This window comes from Leuresthes tenuis, unplaced genomic scaffold (genome assembly GCF_036924035.1).
Source record: "Leuresthes tenuis unplaced genomic scaffold, fLeuTen1.0.hap1 SCAF_6, whole genome shotgun sequence".
Classification (NCBI taxonomy): Eukaryota; Metazoa; Chordata; class Actinopteri; order Atheriniformes; family Atherinopsidae; genus Leuresthes; species Leuresthes tenuis.
Genome location: NW_027325360.1, coordinates 16,033,286 through 16,056,773, shown reverse-complemented (window position 1 = coordinate 16,056,773; position 23,488 = coordinate 16,033,286). Strand labels below are relative to the sequence as shown.

Genomic DNA, 23,488 nt, shown 5'->3' with positions numbered 1-23,488 from the left:
AACGTACACATCCAAATCACAGCGATGACGAGTTTCCAAATGTATGAAAAGATTTTGAAAAAGCATATCTTGCAATGAATTTACTCGACTGATATAAACGTGCTCCATTCAGTTTCACCAGTTGCAGTAGGCGGTTCTGTACGTTACATCAGAGTCGGCTTCGCACCAACTGAACGCGCCGACCAAACGCGTTAATTGGACTTTTATTGGAAAACCAGTTTAACATAAGCGGACTGCAAAGGAAGCATCGCCGTTATAGGGTAAACTATAGCTTCAACTTTCCTCCCCTTGGTTTTGAATGTTGCAGCAGAAAAGCAGTGGCATAAGTCTAGCTCTAATAAATAAGTTAGTATCACGCGCAGACTGTCAACACCCAGCAGACCAAAAAACGTCTGTCAAAGTTTTCTCGGTGATTGTGACCAGTCGCGTCTAAAAAGCGGAGAATCGTTGCTAAATACGCAGCAGCCACCCGTTTTGTTTGTTTCACTCATCCTTACTTCGACTTTTACTCACCCTGCGATGTTTTCTTGCTTTCTTTTTTCGACAGCGAGGGAAAAGTTGCAGCTCCGGGTGCAGATGTGAGTCGCTCTGATTCCACGCTGTTGTTGAAGCGTTTCTTTTTGGCTCCGTCTCCCTCTTTGTCATTGACGGAGAGTGAAAATACGGGCCCCTGGGCAAATGCATATAAAGGGCACCCCGCTTGACCAGGGAGTCAAATAACCAGACAAAAAGAGACAAGTACAAACTACACATACAACAGAGTGTGTTGCAAATGTTGTGCATAAAATCATTCATCTTTTTATGGTGGACCTTTTATTCTTCATGGTCATTCTATGTCTCATTGTGACATGTATTTATTTATTTACTCATGCATTAAATTCTATCTTGCAGAAGTATCTGAAACATCATGGCTTAGTTTGATTTGTACACTAGGAATTTTTGTAAATACTCTACATATATAGTATAGTACATATATAGTATATATGTATATATTACATATTTCCAGAAACTGTCAAGAAAGGAGGGATGATCAATTAGACTTACACACTTGAATGTCAACCAGGACGGCTGGATTTGCCTCCTGTCCTCCTCTGTAACCCACTCAGCCTACTTTTTACTGTAGTTTTAAGTTGCCATACATGCCGTACAGCTTTAGACATTAAAAGTTGTTAACTTAAGGCACTAAATGTTAGATGGTTAGGCTCAAAGGCAACTCATGGTTGTTTCACTGTTCTCAACTGTACACAAAGCCAACCACGTCCCTCCGTGGGTGACCTTGTGCAGATTATGTATATGTAACTCCTCACATTGAGCTTGCCAGCTATGTATGCATCGAGTTTAACATCCATTCATAAAAGCAACATGCCAGACAAAAAGGTCAAGGAGCAGAATAAAAACATAGATGATTGTTTAGAGGTGACACTTTTTAGGAGAGTCCATTCTATCCACACTTCCGCAATGTACTGTAGAGCAATGTACCGTAAACTGTAGAATAGATTAATTTCAGGTCCCAGTAGGTTTGTACACACAATGCGAAAAGGATTAATTTCTTATTAAGAATTAAAAAGGAATTACTTAATATTAGGAAGACATGATGGTTTGTCTTAGAACAGACCCAATCGTAATGTCTAATAAATACATCCATTTATCGATTTTCCATACCCGTTTCATTCAATTCAGGGTCACAGGAGGGCTTGAGATTACCCAGCTGCTATTGTGCGAGAGGTCAGTTTCATCCTGGACAGGTCACCAGTCCATCAGAGAGATGCAAAAGAAAAAAAAATGTTTCAGCCACAAAATAAACCTCCTTCTGAAATACCATCCTTTGAAACTTTTAGCCAGTGTCATGTAAAAAAAGGAAAAAACTACTTGTGTCCATCGTTTTGGAGAAGGGTTTGCAGAGATGTGGGGTGGTTCTTTTATTCATCTCTTTTGTGGCACATATCAGACTTTTCAGGTCTCATTTCAATCAATTTAAATCTCTTTGCACCCATAATGTCTCTTTATGACTGGTTTGTGTCTCGTTTTTGGTCACTGTGGTGTATCTTTCTTTGTAATCAGTTAGTGTCACATTTAAATTGATTTTTAGCTCTAATTTGGCTTTTGTCTCTAGAGTCAGTTAAGTCTGCCTGTGTTTTGTTTCAGTTGTTTTGTGTCCCTCCTGGGACATCTATAATATATCTAGAATAAGACCTGGGGCTTGTAACTCTTTGGTACCTCAGCGCTGTGCTCAAGCCTGCCTTTCTGTACACTGTCTATTGCCCACTTTCTCTCCTTACCAAAGCACTCACAGCATCATGCATTGGCTGCTTTCAAGACCTGCTGCTCTACTCCTCTAAAAGTCAATCACCTGTATGAGAGTTGATTAATTTCACAAGAGAGGGAAGGCATTAGCAGGGAAGTGTGAAGTCCTGAAAGGATTCCCAAAATATAAAAACTGCACTGCATCTTTTTTTATTTATCTTTTATTCAAAGCTCAAAGTCAGGGTGTGTTTGCTTCTTAAAACAAAACACTGTCTTTGAGCAAAATATTTTATTTCTTTGAGATTAATAGAATATTCCCTGATGCCAAACTTTCATTTTAATAGGAAAATGCATGCTATAATAGTTAATGAGAGACAAGAAAACACACCAAAACTGAATTGCATCACAACACTGATCAAACATTTATTAAGCAACTTGAGTCTGTGTGTCTATTGCACCCTTTTAAACCCCATTTAACCTATTTTCCATAGATTCTAAGTCACCAAAATCACTCACATTCTTCAATCCCAACATGGTCTTCATGTTTCTCTCTCACTGTCTCTTTTGACCTTTCTCAGCAGTATAGACATGTTAAACTGTGTATGTCACACTGCTGATCTCAGAATATTCTGCACTTCTGTGTGGTTTCTCAAGCAATAATACAGGAAGTTTAATATAGCAAGATAGTATTACACTAACAAAAATTAAAGCAGACATAACGAAGCACAGGATGTTTCTCTTTGAGGGTTTAAATGAACATAATTTATTCAACAAAACAGATCAGCTTTAGTAATTCCAAATATAGTTCTACAGGTGAGAGTTAAGTGTCCTTTTTTTAAATAAGGTTTGTATACCTCTGTACAATTTACTCTCCCCCTCTTTAGTTTCACACAGTAAAAACACAGCTTTCGGTAAGAGTGAGATTTGTTGCCATTTGCTCTAGTGTTTGGAAAACAAAACAAAATTGGCCATATGTACCCAGCAGGGATTGTAAAAAGTAAATATCAGCATGGGTGGTTTGTGGATAATCAAATAGCTACAAAAAAAACTGAAAATAATAATAATAATAATGAAAACACACATGCAGAGAGGAAACCACCCTCCAGCAGTCCCTCAAAATCACAAATAGTTACCCAAAAAGTTAAATATTTATAGTTAAATCAGACATGTTCTCCTTCTCTAAACAATATATACCATAAAATGCACTAAACACCATATTTCCTGCAGGTCAGAAATAAGTAAACACAGCAATGAAGCATACAGAAGACTGGGTCATTTAGAATATGTTTTTAATCAGAAATCAATGTAAATATTCTTTTAAAATCATGTTTTAGGTGAAAGAAAAGTAGAAATGTGAGTCGTAAGCGATTTGGCATAGAATCCAGATAATCTACACATTCACATTCCCAACTCATCACACGCTGATGTTTTGTCATCAGGTCTCAGCGGACCGGGCACACCTTTTTCATCATTTTCAAAGGCACAGGTAGCTGTTCTCAAGATGCATATTACCAGTTAGCCTTCTGCCGTGGCAAGCGATGCACTGCTCAGACAGTAAAAAAAAAACAGGAAAACATCCTTCTGGGTAATAAACAAGTGACACGGACCTAGTAAGGCAGTTGGACAGGAGATGAGAAACAGACACTCAACTCCTAAGCATGCAGCTTGTGCTCGAGTCCATCCTCCAGTCCGCTGTTTATCACGTCTCTTTTTATTTTTATTTTGTACTTCAGATCTCGACTTTGATTTCCGTCACTCTCCTGCTTTGTTAGTCATTAAAAGTACTTGGTTAAGGTTAGAAAAAAACATAATTCTAAAATAACAATAATCCATAATTCAACCATTCATAAAAAAAAAAAACACGAGAACAATATTACTGCCTAAACCCAGCCAGAAAGAGACAAAACTTTGTTTTTGAGATGCTTTGTTTGCATCTAACCAAGGCAACCAGTAAAGTGGCATATTGTTAAAAAGAAAAACCTAACCATGATTATCTTCTACCCTAAACAAGTTTAAACCTCTTACAGTCTAAACCCAACTGGGAAGTAAAAAAAAGTTGTTCATTGATGTGCTGATCTTTTTATTGACAGAATGCAATCTCGTGTCACACAAAGGCCCAAATGGTTGAAAATGCTGGGATTGACTACACAATTCACCCCAAAAGTGTAATTGATATTTCCCATATTGCTAGGGCAACAGTCCCACCATAGCACACTTGGAGGGTTTGTGACAAATTGGAAGTGAGAATGGGTTGAAAAAATGCATTTATATCGCATTGTATAGGATTTACATATCAATTATTAACAAATGAATATATATGCGAGTGTGTGTTTAAAATAGTCTTTCTGTAGCGTCCTCTGGTAACAAATTTATTGTATTTGCAAATGTTGTATTTCTTTTGAAAGTAGTTGCATTTTGTCAAATATAACCACTTTCAGGCAAACAAATTGAAATGATCAATACAACAGTTCAAATAACTGATTGAATAAAAAAAAAGAAGCTTCAATCATTAGCTCAGACATTCAGCCAAATCTGAATCTAAATAAAGGCATTCTAAAAAAAAAAAAACATTGGGACTGTTTTAATGTACATTCTGATCGTTTCAAAGCTGTTTGTGAAATGTTCTTGATATTTGTTTATAGCAAGGACTGCAACAGTAAAAAAAAACTCCATGATATCCTATCAAGCGTGTGGTAGCTGCTGGACATGTCCTTAAATCTGATCACAGCTTCCCAAACATCAGCAATAACATTCGTAAATGCCTGCGTGGACAATAATCACTGACATCCTTGACTTCCATTGCATTCTCATAGAATAACTATACGCTGTTTATTATGACAATGAGTGATATTAAGTTTGAAAGTGTAGTTTAAACACTCGTGCACGTGTAACCCGAAGGTGTAACACGTGCACTGAACCATGCGGCAGTAAAATTGTCCTATGTGTATAAACCACCTTAGTGCATGAAAATCAATTTAAAGTCATGTGTTATTTTTTTCTTGTCACAATCGGCCAAAACTAAGAGCTATCGTTAAGAACCGGAAACTTTGTTGCTTCGACAGGTAGGCGAACCCACCAGTGTGCAGAAATGAGCTTTGAGTGAGTTGTATGTGTGGAGGTTTTCTATAGGAATCCCTCTTACAGCTTGAGAGAACATGGGGCAGTGAAGTGTGAGAAGGGTCCAAGCTTCAAATCTTCAGTGTGTGAGCATGTTTCTTGCATAGAGGCTTGTCCTTCTTAGAGAAGAATGTATGGCCCTCCAGAGTGGTACAGCACACCTGTGAAAAGTCCACCACACACACACACACACAAACACACACACACACAGAAATTTAAAGAACTAACACAACTAAATTTTTCCACCATCAAAGATATTTTGTATCTTCCTCATCACTGTAAGAGACTGACTCCGTTTTGCACAAAAGATTTTAAACTTAATGGACACTGTAGACAAAAAGAGAATTAATTAATGAAAAATTTCACAAAATATAATACACCAGCAGAATGCTTAACAGATGAAACATAAAAATGGGAAAACAACCGTCAGCAGCATTGGTCACCATTACCATGTTTGTGTCTGTTTCTCTTGGATGTGCAAGTCAAATGAATAGAAGTGTGTCAATCGTGAGAATGACATTAAGATTGTGCTGCATGTGTTAGCCCTGTGATGGAGTGAATTTACAGTCATGCTCGAGTTTGATCTTCACTTACAGCACAAACAAAGCAGGTGTCATGCCAAGTGTAACCGAGCGCCTCAAGGAATTTGTCTCCAGCCTCAATGGGGAACTCACAGCCATGGCAGCCAGTCCCAAACAAACTGTAAAAGTCTTTTGTAGAAACAAAGGAACATGGAGTACATCAAAGAAACCAGTCAGTGTTTACAGTTATAATGATAAAGCCCAATCAATCTGAATTGAACAATAATAGCTACAAAGGGATAATTAGGGGAAAGAAAACTAACAGAGCATGATGGACAAGAACACTTAACACTTTCAACACATTTCACATTTAAAATCAAAACTTTCACAAGTCAGTTGGTGATAAAAAGCAACTACAATCCATCTCTTGATTGCTTATTTTCATTTTATCATGAAAAACATTAAGCAGCTAAGACATCATAGTGAGTGTGTCCAATCAGCACACTGTGCATTGATGTAGAACATCACAATACCCACACCTACACTTTACAAGCCCACAGCTAGTAGGCAATCATGTCTCATGTCAGGATAATGCTGACTCACAATAAACTTAACCCCCACTTGTCCTAATTCTGTTTCCAAATGGTATTCAGAGCTAATTATATCCAGCAATTCACCACAGCCCACTGCTCCACACAAATCTAACTGTTCAACCAATCAATTTCACTTTTTTCTGTAGCACTTTTCATGTCAAATGCAGCTGAAGGGGCTCATTGCAACTCACTGCAAGTCACACAACTCAAAGATCTTTACAGGGGGCTGGACAGGACATAGCAACAGCTAAAGGGATTAATGTCCATTGTAAGCAACTGAATGAGGGCAATGTAAAATAATAAAAAGTTACAAGAACTTAATAAAAGTCCAAATCAACAGTACAGTCTTCATAAAATAAGACAGATTTAAGCTATTCAAATGGAGTAAAAGAAGTATCAAAATGCTTATGAATAGATAAAAATACTGTAAAACAGATTAAAATCCACCAAAAAAAGTAGAAAAGCTAATATATGCTTAAATAAAATAAAAGATGAATACAAGATCAAAAATACTAAAAGTCAGACTAAACAGATGAGAAACTGAGTTTGTTTTAGCTCAACAGACTCAATGTTGGCAGCTTGTGTCACATCCTCTGGTAGCTTCCTCCAGCAGCTCGGAGCATAATGGCTAAAAGTAGCATCACCAAATGCATTTGTTATGCTTTGAGGAACAGCAAAAACAGAGGAATCAGAGGATCTGAGGGCCCACACAAGTACATAAACCAACATTTCTGAAAGTTAGTCTGGTGCAAGGTCATTTATTCATTCATTCATTACTTTTCTATACCCGCTTATTCCATTTCAGGGTCACGGTGAGGCTGGCTGGAGCCTATCCCAGCTGTCATTGGGCGAGAGGCAGGGGTTTATATATGTATAAAAAAATATTTATATATATTTATATATATAAACACACACACACCTATGTATTTATACATGAGGTGAGACGAGCTGAGAGGTGATAAGATAGACCTTGATTCGGGTCTATCGGGAAATTCTAAAAAATATTAATATGAAATCCAATGTGAGTCATGCAACTACAGGCTGGTTTTAAGGTCTGATTAATTCTAACAATCTATGCATCCATTATTGCCCTGCACAAGCTGCCAGTCATTCACACCATTCACACTCACATTCTCACCTGCAGGCAATTTCAAATGACTAAGTACAGTGCAAACCACTGAAGCAGTGTGCTGCCAATATATTCAATATTTTATTGATTAATGTCTTCAACGATTAGTAACTGACACGAAGAAACTGTTAATAAATGGTGGATCTGTCTGAATACAATTGATCACGTTTAAACAGCATATTATGGCAGAGCCTCTGCGGGTATATGTGCTTTGAGATAGTGTAACCTCACTTCATTGCTTCATTAACTGTACTCTTTTTGTTTATTATTGCGAAATATCTTAAGATACGTTGAAGAAGTCACACACAATTTTGGCCATAGCTTCTTGGAGACTGCTGCAAATACTGGAAGTCACACATATTCAAAAACACTGCAGACATGGGTATTGGGGTTGCCCCTGTATCACTGACCTTGCTCACAGTATGGTTCTCCATCCTCCAGGTGGAAGGTGTTGTTCCTGATTGGCTGCTGACAACCAGCACACAGGAAGCAGTAGACATGCCATGTCTGCTTGAGGGCATTTATCACCTCCTGAACGCAAATAGAAAAAAGAATTGCGGCAAGTTCGAGTCGTTATACATATTTTTGGTAGGATACTGTGGTTTCTGGTGGGACGGTACAATGTGACCTTTCATATGGGCCATTTTTTGTTACATTTAAAAAAAGTCAAGAAAATAATCTCTGCAATTGGTCACTTTTCGGTCAGCGTGAATAAATGTATGTGAGGTACATATATCTGGGACATCCGAAAGTCTTTTTCTCATGTCACCTTTCAGTGTATCCTTTTTTCGCATGAAGTCGCATGACCTAGCTTAGCATACACAGACTGATTTCTTTCCCAGCCTTACACTGTGAGAACAAGATAGGACAGGGTATCCATGGAGAGTTGGTGGGCTGGAGTACAATGAAGGATTAGGAGGGAGGCAGTGAGAAAACAGGTTAATAAGAAGCCGTAAGCTGGTTGAAGATGTGTGAGAAATAGAGGGTTGAAAGGGACTGAGGTGAAAAAGATTAGAACATGTGAGGGATGAATGTCAGAGCTGCACTGAGAGCAGTGATTTTGTGTTTTTGACACTTTGGCTTCAAACCACACCTGCAGCCTCTCGGTCTCTCAGCCTAATTCCCTTAACATTCCCTTGAGCATTTACTGCATTCCTGAGTTTCAGTGGTGGTCACTAGATATAGATATAGATATATATATATATACATATTTATCTGTACATTCAGATTTCTTGCCCTCAAGGCTTGGAGCTACAGGGAAGCATTATTTAATGAATAGATCCTTTAATGGTGGTAAAATAAAAAATGTGTTTACCCAGAGGGAATGATAAAGATTATTAGACAAGTACCACTGCAAAAAGAAGAGCAGCTAAGACAGTTGAAGTTTACTCAGCAGCTATTATAATCTATAGTGGAAAAGAAGAGATAAGATTTAGAGTAAGGCAGGCAGGTATTTTGCAGTAACTGAGCTACAGCAGAGAAGGGGTTTAAAGACAAAAAGAGAATCCACAGTCATCTAATCATAAGTCTCGCTGAGAAGTGAGATTTTTGAATTGCAAACATCAGGAACTGCATATCTATAGTTCTCACATTTGAGATTATCTTTATGTCTTCACGTTCCTTCGGTGGCTTTAAATGCCTTAACCTACAGTTGGCCCAATTTGAAAAAGAACAACACTGACATATGGCTCATTTAGTAGGTGTTAGTGTCATATAGAGACTAACATCTACAACATGCTAAAACACTTAAAGCCTATCATTACTAGAAAACAGTATGAGATATTATGGGAACAAAAGAGAAAGCACGAAAACATAAGACAGTTCAAGTTAAGAAGGTAGAATGTGTGACAGTCACAGAGGAGAACTGTTGCCTTTGGTCTCCAAACAGATGGTGTGTTCTGAGAGTAGAAGGCACATGTTATGTCAAGGTAATTTACAGACAAACATTAAGTGATTGTTCCTGACAAAGTATTCAGACACGTGGTTGTATATCTTGACTAACAAAGCTTTCATCCCTCTCTGTGTCCATACTGGAAGTTGCAGCTCTGGCTTTCTTTTCACACATCAACTCACCCCCAGTATTTTGGCCTGGCAGCGGCTGCATGCTGGAGCAAAGAACTCTTCATAGCAGTGTTCACAGTACACAGATCCCTGTTCTTCCACAAAGCCGACATCTGCCAGGGACCCACGGCAGTGGGCACAGTTAAACTCCTCCTTATGCCATGATTTCCCCATTGCAACCAAAAACGGCCCCCTGAAAAAACAGACAGTCGAAGGTTGAGAGGAAAAGTTTAAAAACTGACTCGATAGTCACAATAAATAAACCCCTATACATAAGATACAAGCTACATGTATCATACTGGCATCTCATCGTCAAATGAATGATGATGTGTTCACAAAGCTGTGAACACGAATGTTTCTTTCAAAATTAACCATGAATGGTCACGACAAACTTCTTTATTCCCAGTGATAGAGCTGGATTCTCCATGACATCTCAACAATAGAAGGGTGCCGAGATGACAAGGGTGATAAGATTCTTATCAAAATAACTTTTCATAGACTGAGCTCTACCAAATCCATGTTAGTCAGATCTATAATTACTAATCAAAGTCACGAATAACACATGTGCTGTTAGTTCTTTTACATTTACAGTTTAACATGGGTGTTACACAAATGTGGCATGTCCAACATTTTTATTGAATTTCAGCTGAGGTAGCTCAGTTTCTTAACAAACACAAGTTTTTTCATGGATGAGTTGACTTTTGGAAGTGATGCTACCTCTCTACAGCCACAACCAAAAGAGCTGAATACCAGCGTTTTTATGAAGTGAGCACATGTGAGATCTTCTGGCTTGAGAAGCTGGAAAATTGGCCTGGAAAACTACAAGAGTAGAGTTCGGGGGAAGTTAAAGTAAATATATAAGATTCCATAAACACTTTGAACTTGTCTTGAGAATACTTCTTAGATATATTTTTATCATTCAGAGTACACAAACTATAACTGGAAGTTTAAAAAATGAGTGTAAAACAAATATGAAAAATAAAAGTTCAATAGAATAAGCAATACTCGATACAGTAGAGATAGAGAGCTGTGCACCTACTTAAATCATGAAAATAAGAATATAATAACACAGTGTGTTATGCGGTGTGTACCTTCAAGTGTTAACTGAGGTGCCTCTGTAACAGTGACAGACCAGATGGTTGTTGGTACTATCAAGCTGTTAGCTAACCTGTGACATAAGCAAGTGTCTTTATCCTTCACCTGATGACCATGTTGCAGTGGGCACACATGGGTGTTCGTGTCCCAGCAGGGATATGTTCTGCCATCTGGACCAGGGTGTCCTCATCTTTAGGGTGGGGCTGAGGCACAGGGCGAGCTGGGACAGGAACCCGAGGGACACTGGCGCTGCCGTTTCCCTTTATCCCAAAAGATGGAGTGATCAAACCGGTCCGTGGACCACGGTCTGCAGGAAGTTGAAGAGGCATGAAAGACTTCAATGGTTAAGACACATAGAGGCAGAGATGGTAATATGAATATAATAAAATCAAGCACTTTTGGTGTAATTATTGGTGTGAATATGTGTGTTCTGCCCAGGTTTGTAAGTTATTTGACCTCTGCCCTCGATGACTACAGACCCAGCAGGTGTCATGGCGCCGCATGCAGCTGGCGGACTACTGTTGTCACAGCCATGGATTCATCACATCAATCTTGAGAAATGCACTGAAATCTTTATACTTTCAACACTTTCCTATGGCCCATGTGCATGCACACACATGACCAAACGCACACAACCACACACAGACCACCAAAACATTCCATCTGCGAAAATCCAGACACCTGGCTAAACATGTAGCTTGGCCTTTGATCTCAACACCACAGATGGAAATGTTGGTGTTTTTGGATGTGTCTTCATGGGGAGGGAAAGGCAGCATTGGGAACTTGACTTTACAATTGAACTTCATGCTTAGGTGTGTCTAGTAGGAAAAAGACAGAGTTGAGTTTGGAATTGTTTTGGGTAGGATGGAATATTTCTTTCATTTAGAAAAGAAGTGGTTTAAGTTAAAACATGTGTCTATCACTACTAGATTAGGCTAAAAGATTAGATAGATATCAGTCTTTTCTTACAAGAAGATTGCAAAACAAAACTTTTTAGAAATTTGTTGAATATCAGGAGTTTCATTTTACAGATTAAGATTCTAAATGGGACAGTGGTTTACAGCTGTTGGGGCTCCAAATGACCGGCAATACATTATCATGAGCCTCTGTCCCTAAATAAGGCCCTATATATCTTGCTGAGCGGATGCTCCATCAGATGGTATAAGTAGAGGAGAAAACAGGTGTTTAAAATGATCGAATGGAGTAAAAGCTGAAAATAAGGCTAGCTCATTTTTCAAGGAAAGAAATTTCTTCGTAAGAAAAAAAAAAAAGACAGCGTGAAAAAACTAAAGTCAACTACATGACAAACAGAATAATCTACGAGATGAGCACTATTGGGTATTGTACTGCAGCTCTGCTCTTTGCTTCTAAATTTTTATTCATAACTCCCAACAGGTCCACTCAGTAAATATTATCTTTCTCACAAAGCAGAGCCGCTGCACACATGATGAAGCAAGGTGCCACAGGCAAATTAGGGCCTATTTAATGGCCTTCCACAAAGGAAAAACCAAAGAAAAAGGAAAAGAGACTCTGCAATGACCTATGACCATAACACATGTCAAGCCACAACCATGGAAAATAAGCTTTTATCCCCTTGCTGACTGGCTGTAACAACATTCAAGCCAACAGCTCTAAATCAGTTTCATACAATGCTATGATTGCGATTCCTTTCTTGGTGTGTGGGTACCTGTGTATGGGACAATAAGTTATTCTTTCCTTTAACTGAAGATATATTTTGATCATATGTTCATCAACCAAAATACTCACTTTCTAAATAAACACAGTTTTAGGATTGCATTTATGTGCATTTTGGTTGTGATACAAACCCCATGATTTTTGCTCAAAAAAGCTCAGGCACCCTCGTCTGATTGAACTCCACTGGTTTTTCAATGAAAAAGTACTACAAACTTAACTGTAGGAGAAACTAATATATATACCGGTATATCCCAGTATGATTTAGTTTGATTTGGCACAATCCTCAATGTACATTTCCACCTTGGCTTTAGGACGAACAAAAGTGTTCTCCTCACTGAAAGGCATTTGTCATGTATTCTAATGCATATTCACAATTTCACACAACTAATAGGAGACATAACAATTGTGCATTAATGTCCGGAAAACAGATTTCATCCAGGGTGTAATAAAGACAGTAGTCACTAACCGTACCCAGGGCTCCTGTGCAGTTGAATGAAAATGTATATGGCTATCATAAGTGAATAAGACAGAGCATATAGTGTTTACCCTGGATTGGAGCAGGTCCTTTGATCATAGTCTTGACAACAGCAGACTTGTGGGAATTGAGCTCAGGCTCCTCACTCTCCTCACTGCACAGATGGACAGAAGTAAACACAAATTCTATTTAGATAGCATAATATGTTTTGTGATTAAAGTCAACTTCACATAAAAAAAACTGTGCCCTATCAAATTGAATGGTAATCTCTTACCTGCATCGCTTGAACTCCAATATGCATAGCAACTTAGATTCAGTGAGGGCCGAAAAATTGATAGCTTACTATAAATGGAAAATGAACATGGAAAACACACCTGTGCAACTTAATTTCTTAAGGTCATGTCAAAATACAGTAAGACACACTCCAGACCATGTACCTGCTGACAGAGCAGAAATGGTGAGGTACCAACCAAAACACAGACTGCAGCTACAGCCAAAACAGTTCAGTACTCAACTTTCCTTATGAGTACAGTACACACAAAGTGTGCCCCATTCCAAACAGAACAGAGTCCAGACCACAGGTTTGATGATGGATCGGAGAAAAATGGCATTTGTGTAGCATTGTCAATAAACAACATCCATTCAAAAGTAATTCCATAATATTCATTTAAGATGAGAACAACTGCCTACAAATGGAGGGAAGACTAGTGTGATATTAGGGCAAAAAGTTCCCATTACAGATGACCAGATGGAGTGGAGACAAAGTTCCCATCATGCAGTGCAGAATCAGATTTTTCCAAAACCTTCAGTCAACAATTTGTATGCTTTTGCAGCCAATATCTGCATCAACAAGTATGACCGTCTCCTGTCTTTATAGTTCATTAATTAAATCCATAATGTAAGGACATGTTATTGAGAGACAAACATCAAAGAGTGACAACGCTCCACATTTAAGAGAGTAATTAGTGGAGTTTGTTGTGCATGCTTTTCTTCCTTTAATTTTAATGACCATGCTAAAACATTTGCACAATACCTGCCTGGTGGCCAAAGAATAACCAATTCTCTAGTTCTCTGCCATTTTCAGTCAGCGCATACTGAAATTCGTAGAGATAGTGACTAAATCAAAGCAATTCAGACAGGTGTGAAGATGTGCTGAAGATGTGCTGAATAAAGTAGAGTGTAAGGAAAAAATATCAATCATCTATCCATCTATATATAAAAAACATTTTGAATTAAGTTATTTTGCCAGGTTATAAAATAATATTTTAGAACCCTCTGATTAGATTTCTGTCTGCAGCGATCATTGCAGAGGGTAGAAGAATGTTTCTTCCCATAAATCAAATGAGGCCCTGAGGCTTCAAACTCTCAACCTCTCTTTAAAATGATGCAAAAGGAATTACTTCTCAACAACATAAGGAGTGTGTGTGTGTTTATCTGCATATGTGTTTTCCTGAATGCCAGCAGAGAAGCTTTGGTGGGCCAAGAAGGGCTACCCTGACAAATTACAGCCATAATGCATTGTTGTAGTCAATGCCAACTGTTGGATCACTGCAACCTCCCCTCTGTGCTGGGCTATTAGGGGACTCACGGCAGACAAGTGTTATGGCAACAGCAGTCATAGCTACGTTGAGTTGTGCTAGTGTATTTTGGGCAAGTGAGACAGAAAGAGTGAGAGGAAAGAAATGAGAAAGATGGAGTCAAAGCAAAGAGATAATATGAAGCTAACTGGCACACAAACAGAGGCAAAGACATAGAGGGGAAAAAAGTTGAACTTGTTTGAATGAGATGGTGCAAAAAATATTCTGTGTTTCAACAATCCTTGCAGTCTCTTATGTGATATATTTGGACACACTGAAATAGAACAAACAGGACATCCAGACCATTGAAAGATTCCAACAAAGTAGAGCTCGCTTAACTTTCCATACAGGGTCACCTCTGAAATTAATGTTCCAATTTTCCCAATCAGTGCTTAACAGTTTATATGTGGAAGATAGTCGTTGTAGAATAGTGGATGAATGAGAGAGGTATGAGAGGGGAGGGCATTTTAAATTTACTTAAAGACGTAGACAGCATTGACAGGAAGGGGAAACAGAGGGCAACCTTCTTCTGTGGCAGACTGGTGCCAAGACACCTTTTGATTTGAGAAGGAAAAATATCACAAAAACCAGAGCAATAAACAGAGCTTCAGTGTAATGCATAAACAAACAGTGACAGAGACAGTTACTGTCAAATGCAAAGAGGCTTTAAACTCTGAAAATGTGAATCTTAACTAATAAATTATTCAAGGGTTGCCGATTAATATATACTGTGGTGAACAGTAGACACACAAACTACAGTACTGTGCAGTGACAAGGATTGTGATGAATGCACCCAGACGATTGAGTTAGCATTGATTCCACCTAATCAATCTATAGGAGATACAGTCTTCTCCATAGGAAAAAGGCTGTCAGGCTGCAGAGCGTAGCCTTTCATTCTCATTATGAGCTTATCATTTTGTATATCGTGTGTCTGGCAGCAGGAGCCACTGGATGTGCTTCCTATTGACTTCTGGTATCTACAGCCAGAGTAGCTTTTTTAAATAAGACTCTTTAAGTGTTTACCACTGTTGAACTTCATCACAGGAGTTATTGCACATAATTTTTATCCAAGCATGTGGATCAGGTTGCCAGGAATCTGACTAATTCATGTTACATTGAACATGTAAGTAATGACTAGCGTTACAAGTTACAGTTTGAAACTAACTACTGTTTAGTTTGGGAACCCCCTGACCCCCCCAGTGCACTTTGTAAGTAGGTATTCCTTAATGTTTTAATCTTTGTTTGTAGCCTAATGTGGATTGTGTACAGTTAAAAAATATATATATATATCGACCCCTGCACATCATTGTGGGACTGTTAGCAAACCACCACTGTAACTAACCACAAAGGCTGAAAAGTAGATATTACATTAAGCAAGTAAATACAAAAGATGTCTGTTTATCAGCCAAGTTTAATTCAGTGTTTGCTCTAGATGGAAACAGAAGCAAAAGCATCAGCAGCCATCACCCATCATCTTATCAAGCAGAATAACCCTGAAAGGACCAGGATGACCTCTTCCTGATCATGCTAATATGCTATTAATATCTGGGAGATTACAGACTGTAGAGTCATCTATTTAAATTATCTTGGCCAACATGTGAACAACATTCATTCACATTCGTTATGGTAATTGGCTAACGACAGGTGACAAATAGAGCAGGAAATAAGATGCTCCCCAGTCCATCATTCATTAGAACCCATTACAGTGCAGCTCATTAATATTCTCCACCAATCAGGCAAATTACATATGAGCTTGATTGTATTCTGCTCGACTGTGATTGATTTTATGGAGAGCTTCGCTGTTTCTGATTCAGTTGTAGCCAGTTAATGTTGACCATCTGGCCGCACTGGGCCACATATGAACTCTGTCAAGAGAAGGAATGAATGAGGGAAAAAAAGAGGGAATGAATGAAAGAGGGCGAGAAATGTAGGTGTAATCTTTTGTCTTTTACTTTTTTGTTTGGTAATATTACCCAGACAGGACCTTGAATTTCATAATCATATACAACAACAGTACATTATCAGTGGCACAAATCTACATTTTTGCTGTCGCTCCAGTTAGTCTAATCTGAAGTCTATTTTAAGTGTCACAATCTGCAGTTTCTGTTTGTTGTTACTAAGTGATAATGAGGGAAAATAGAGTACATTTCAGTCCCCCAAGTGTTTACATATGTAAAGTAACCCCTTGTGTACTGTAGCTCCAAAAATAACTTGTATTCTGTATCTCATAAATGTGTTGGTTCCATTTGAGCATTGCACAAATGGTCCATTAACATAGCTGACTGCTGTCCAGCAGCTCGCCCTACCAGACAACAGATGGTCTATAATTTTGCGCGGCAATATTCTTTGGATGAAATTCTGTCCTCACACACTATACCATCCATGCATGTGCATTCACACTCATTCTATGGCTAAGTCATCCATCCATACACACACCCACTCAAACTCACACATGGACACACGCATTTTATACTTCACAGTTTGAATGTTTACAGTTGTGTCCACTAACCACTGACTGATCTCTATGAGTTGCGGCCAAGTTGTTTTACAGTGACCACAGAATGTCATAGTTGTCTTGAACAGTCGCCACAGAGACATATGGACCATATCTTTTGGTGCTGGCATGCTCTGAATAAATAAGGCTTTTTCACTGCCATGAACACAATGTTTAGTGGATTCAAGGCCCTTCTTTATGTGTCAGTTAAAAATAAGTACACATCTGAGCATCTTTCCCCGAAAACATTTATTATGGCATTGAAATTACCCAACTCTTCACTAGAGCACAGAGGGATGACAAATAAATACAATTTGCCATCAGGCAGTTAGTTTTTGAGAGCTATTGGTGAGAGTTGGTATGGCTGGATGCTTCAAATTAAGTTGAAATAATTGCCATATTATATGTAAGCTGGATGATTAGAACAGTATTTGGGGGCAGACCTTAACAAATGTATTTATAAGACTTTAAATGAAAAAAGTTTAAAAACTATGATACAACATTAGAATATAAATGTCCTTTTTAAAATGTGAAACAATGTTAAAGTGAAAGTTTAACCATTCTTTGTCGAGGTCTGCTCTGTTTACCTTTTGCTCTTCGTCAGGTGCAGCTCACTGCAGAGCAGTGCATCCAAAATGGACTGAGACACTGTCCTCTGACTTGGATTACTTTAATAAGTTAATCAGAATGAATTGAGGAGGAGCAGAGAATTAGAGGGAAATCAAGATTGAACCTTCAATTGGGCTCCAGATCAAAAATACACTTTTGGGCCCCTGCCAAAGCCTGCAACATATGCCATTCCCTTAACAAGTACTAATAACTCTCTCAAGCTGACATGATTAGTTGATTAACTATTCAATCAGTCAGCTTGAAATAATCAACAAATAAATTTTACACGATCACGATTACTCTGTTGACAGTGCCGATAAACCTGGGCCTGTTAGGGGTCCTGGTGTGTTTTTATCTTATCTCTGTAAACAAAATGGAGTCAAGACACCAACTGTCAGATGTCTGAGAAAAAGACAGGAAAAGGGAGGAGCAAGATGTTTCAGATGTTTTCATTTAATTCTGTAAAATAAGGAGGTGTCAAAAAGTAATACACTGAAACTGCTAAATGATCATTACAGGGTAAACCTTGCATTTTCCGGGCTATTAGGTCTGTGTGTTGCTGGTGGTCTAAGGGCACTGGGGATGAGGGGAAGGGGGCAGGTGGCTGCTCTGGACAGGAAGTCAAGAGGACTTGACAAGAGTGCTTTGCTGTAGGAGCACCAGACTAAATGTTGCTGTTATCAGTAGTATTAGCATTAGAAAGAAACCAGCGCTGTGAATGAATTGTAGTAGCATGGTTACATATTCCTATCAACACAGGCTGAACGCAGACTAATCTGTTGATCATTCAAAAGATAACTGAAATTCATTACAACCTTGTACCTGACTGGTTTGGTTGCAAGTACATGATGACGCTGCAATACGTGACATTGATGAGTATTACCTTGACGTGGGTTCCTGCGAGGTGAGACAGGGGAAAGGCAAAGTATTGGAACAACACTTTAATCAACTTAAAACTTTGTGCGTGAATTATGTTCAGGGGCGGAGTGGCCATCGGGACGACTGTGAGATTCCGGACGGCCAATGAGCTCACGAGAACCAGCCTGCAGACTGCCCTGCGCAGTCGTGGTTCATGAGTGGCCCACTGAGTTAAAACTGTTGTCAATCAAGCATGTTCCCATGAAAATCTCCAAGATCTCCGACAGCTGGTGCTGAGCCGGTGCAATCAGAATTGTCCCAGTGGATTTTTGTGTCCCACACCGCCCCTGATTATGTAATATAATCGTTGTGAAGTACCTGCATTGAGATTAACTGACTTTATCACTAAATTTATGTCCTGTCCCACCAGTAATGGATTTGACTTTTTCTAAGTGTGTGCTGCCATCTAGTGGTGTTAAGGGTGAATCAAAGAAAGAAAGAAAGAAAGAAAGAAAGAAAGAAAGAAAGAAAGAAAGAAAGAAAGAAAGAAAGAAAGAAAGAAAGAAAGAAAGAAAGAAAGAAAGAAAGAAAGAAAGAAAGAAAGAAAGAAAGAAAGAAAGAAAGAAAGAAAATAAATTGTTATTTTGATTATAAGCAAAATAATTTAATTATTGCAAAAATGATCAAATTTATATTGGATTGTAACAAATCTAATGTACAATTCAGTAGTGTGCAGATCAGAGGTGATTGGTGGAGCAGCAAGTCTATGAAAAAGGAATGGATCAGAAGAGGTCTCTAGTAGTTGGCTTTGAGTCGGTAAAGAACTGCTACCATGCGAGGAGTATGTTCCTACTGTCTGGGCTGGTAAAACCTTGAAAACAGGCAAACAAGCTGCTGGAACCTGCCGACTTATAGAACTTGACCTAAGCAAGGAATGTGGCAATTTTGCTGGCAATTTTGTTTTGACCCTACATCTACATGAACAATTTCAGTTGGCTGTCAGGATTGAAAATCAGGATGTGGCTATGGACTGTTACATTCCTCTCTGGGCAGTGGTGATCCGCTGAGGTGCCTGCAGTCTGTGGCTGAGGTTGGTCAAATTGAGCAAATGTGGTCTTTGCATCATTCGTGCCACTGATCATTGGGAGAGAATCACCAGAAGATTGGTGGGCTGGACATCTGTCGCTGGCAGATAACAGATTGCTGAGAGCAGCGTTAATTAGTTAGCAGTAATGATTTTTTTTTAGTGCTCTGAATCTGAATCTATAAATAAAACTGAGGTTGATGTTTTTTCAGTAGAGTCAAGTGAGAGGTGGAAAATTCTAATAAACACTGAAGTGAACTTAGTATCCAAACATCCATTTTCTGTATCTGCTTAATCCAATTTAGTGTCATGGGAGGGTAAATGAACTCTGGAAGTAGAGGATAAAGTAAAGGACATAAGAAACAGAGAAAGAAAGGAACAAAAAGAGGGTCAACAGTTTATTGGCTAAATTATAGAATTTCAAGAACACAGTAAATAAAGATTCAAGCTGTTTTCAAAATACTAGATGGGCACCCAAAAGGAGTTATTCAGAACCAATTTAGAATTATCTGCAGCAAATAAACAAATAAGCATTAGAATATCATTTGTATAGTCAATGCAAAACCGGCTTCTCGTCAAAAATAACCTTGCTTTCTTGGAAATAAATGACTCCAAATTAAACCAATAGGAGGGCACGTAAGATATTCCTGTGTTCTGTCCAAACAGGCATGACAAGTTGAAATATCTTCAGAATTTTCAGATAGCCCTTTATGTGAGGATACAAAATAGTTTACATACAAGTTTAGATAAATAGCATGAAGAAAACAGAAGTAAACAAGCCATTACCCCTTTTAAAATGTGTTTTCTATAACACGTGGGATACAGGAACAGAATTCACACTCATGGTGAACAGATTTCCTCTTTTCAGTGATTTAAGAAACAGACTCGAGCCATGAAATCACACATACATTTACACTACATGCTATGCTACAGCTCAGTGGTAAAGAAGACAACAACAACAAACAGCTGTGTAGTATAGTGAGTCCTTTGTGTGTGTTTCTCGTTTAGTAGATTGCATGTAGACTCATACATCAATGATTTCGCTAATTTCACATTTAAGTGTTTTGTGTATCATTCATATGTTATCTAATTGAAAATGAATGTATACTGAATGATTTATTAACATATTGTCTTTGCAGCTTTTAGCAGGCCATGTCAGACTGCTTCCCTTTTTTTCTAATTACCATGGAAACAGGTAATGTGTATTGTCTCTAAAGTACATACAATGCAAATTCAGAGGTGTGGATTTGCAGCTGTATATCTGAGGGAAGGTGTCCAGACCATCTACTTATATCCTGCAGAATTTCACACTTTTATCTGAGAATAATGATGCACCTAACATAAGCTCAACTGATGGTACTCTATGTGTGATTAAATTATTTCCTGCAGACTTTTTAGTCACGTCGACCAGTCAACATTGATGCTTTGGCATTTATTAAGATACAACCTTATCAGTTCAATCACTAATAGGATTCCAGTTCTGCACAAAAGCATAACAGAAATGCACTAAAACATACATTTTTGTATGATGAGGTGAAAGTACATGCAGATCATTTATCTACACAGTTAGCGTTGTAACCAATAGACCATGCAAATAAACTGTCTGAAAGAGTCAGGTATCATTCAAAGAACTTAAAGAAGAGGCAGATGGACTCCTTTTTGATTGTTGAAGATATTTCACCTCTCATCCAACAAGCATCTATGGTTCTGACTGGTTGATCCCAACTATTATTTTCATTCCAAGTACAGTGAGTTTTACATACAAAGAACATCTCTGGCATGAGCACTTAAGGCCTTCAAGCCTTCAAACAAAACCTAACCTGGTTCAGAAATATAGATAACACCTGGATCCTTCACAGAACGCTTGGTGGAAGTGTAAACATTTACAAACACTTGCTCTTTTATTCCCATCGCCCCAACATAAACTGGCTAGGGGGGTCCTCAGAACCCTACACCTTAAGGCTGATATATATGATGGAAAAAAAAAGATTTGACTGTAAAGCTGCATTTTATGACAAGTTGGGAATCTGTAATTCAAACTACCTACTGGGAAAAATCACAGAAAATACCACCAGAAGTTGGGTTTCGTGCTTGTGAACCATTTATGTATTTCTCCAGAAGGACAAAGCTAATGACAATTTCATTCTTAAGTTAAAGCGAACTATATGGGTGCTGGCAAGAATATGTTGTCAATAGCAAGTAAGTTATTTCCCCATCAAGTTGTTGCTTGATTGATTCCAAATTAATTAAGTCTGAACTTCACATCATTATGTCATTAGCATTATATATATGATGAATATTTACTATTAGCTTCACACTGTTGATAGAAACTGTTGATAGAAACTGTCCTTTAAAGGAGAACTCATATACTTCAGAGTGTACTTTAGTTCAATTTGAGTGAATAAGCTGAACGAGTACTTCTATAGTTATTTATGTACTTCTGCTTGAGTGAAGATTGAGTGTGCATTTGCAGTCACTGGTGCACACATAGTAAGAAAGCTCCTAAAATGAATAGTTGCATCAGCTGGAACTTCATCAAGACATGTAGAAAATCAAAAAATAGAATGCGGCAGGTAGAACATTACTACAATTCCATGTATGTTTTTAGTGTTTGCCAAACAGAGGAGGATCTTCTTCAAAAAACAGCACAATGAGACAAAAACTGATTCTCCCTTAGAAAAACACAAGCTGTTTTATGCAGTCTATTTAGTGACAAGTTTTCAGACCAGACCAATCCTGACAGGAATCTAAACAACCACTCGACAAGCACTTGGTTGAATACAGACGAGCCAACTTCTCTGGTCCAGACTCAACAGTCCACCTACACCTAAAGGGCAACACACTCTACTTTAAAGACACTAATGTGCACATTCTGGACAGAAAAGACACATGGCTTGAGAGAGACGTAAAGGAAACCACCGATGTCAAACTGTAGATACAGAGTTGGTGGCCTAAGGCACCACCCACCAGCTATATATAAAACAGATCACCTGCAACCCATATGTCTCACATTCAAATGACCCACATGCAACTTCATCATCTCCACAAATGGCTGAGAGCCCAGAACTCCAAACCAGACATTTAGAACTAAGGAAGCCTCATGGACGAGAAACGAAACACTGCGATTCAAAAAGAAGTCCAGTACGTTTCTATTTAAGCTCTTTGAATACTGTGACTTGGAAATCTTGGCAATCTACACAGACAATCCACTTGATAAAAACAGTGGAGGACGTGCCCACACACACAAAGACACAAAGAGCTCTCAGTCCAGAATCGTTGCCTTAACTTCCTTTACTTTTGTCAATTTACAAGATTTTATCTTCTCAACAGTCAATGACTTAACTGATGTCCAAATGCGGCAGACACCCATAGATGCACAAACGATGGAAAGATGCACACTCAAACTCTACTGGACATTGAGGGTGCGAGCAGACACTCCATGGTGCCAGTCTCTCAGCTCGTTGTACTTGGGGCCCATCACCAACCGAGTGGTGTTCTTGTTCCCTCTGCCATTCAGCACAGAAGAGTAAAAGGAGAGAGGAAGACATGAAAAACACCAAAAGAAACACACAAGAAGAATAATTATCCTGCAAACTACAATCAAAGTTGACACAGATGGGAAGCTGATGATACACATCAAAGTGTGTGAAGATGGAAAATTTCACCGTCACTCAAATTAACAAAAAGATGAACAAAACTGGAAGGAAACCTCAGTCAACAGACAATTATTCTGTCAAAATGCAGCCCATGAATCAAGATCAGTACTGACTGAATGAATGCTGAGTTAATTTAACCATGAAGCCGCAAGCCAAAAAAAAACCCACAGGAAGGCCTGCGTGTTAGCAGTCCACACAGGCAGACAATCATCACATGTACACCACAAACCATTAAGAGCAACAGGACAGCTAATAGATCAGTCACATAAGAGACAACAAC

The 23,488-nt window shown here is 38.5% G+C and overlaps 2 protein-coding genes across 5 annotated transcripts in view; both read right to left on the bottom strand.

The window, feature by feature from the left end:
* The window catches only part of bmpr1ba (bone morphogenetic protein receptor, type IBa), a 66,152-nt gene extending 65,571 nt beyond the window's left edge, over nt 1–581 (bottom strand). Inside the window, exon 1 of the mRNA XM_072387834.1 lies at nt 514–581. The gene's annotated coding sequence lies outside the window, so the exon portion shown is untranslated. The remainder of the gene's footprint in view (nt 1–513) is intronic.
* Nucleotides 582–3,516: 2,935 nt separating this feature from the next.
* Nucleotides 3,517–23,488, bottom strand: part of pdlim5a (PDZ and LIM domain 5a) — a 61,597-nt gene continuing 41,625 nt past the window's right edge. For all 4 annotated transcript variants that reach the window (XM_072387830.1, XM_072387831.1, XM_072387832.1 and 1 more), the window contains 6 exons: nt 13,002–13,084; nt 10,866–11,067; nt 9,678–9,858; nt 8,015–8,135; nt 5,956–6,071; nt 3,517–5,522 (listed from right to left, as the gene is read on the bottom strand). In XM_072387830.1, coding sequence (XP_072243931.1) covers nt 5,433–5,522; nt 5,956–6,071; nt 8,015–8,135; nt 9,678–9,858; nt 10,866–11,067; nt 13,002–13,084 — 793 coding nt within the window. In that variant the 3' untranslated portion in view covers nt 3,517–5,432. The remainder of the gene's footprint in view (nt 5,523–5,955; nt 6,072–8,014; nt 8,136–9,677; nt 9,859–10,865; nt 11,068–13,001; nt 13,085–23,488) is intronic.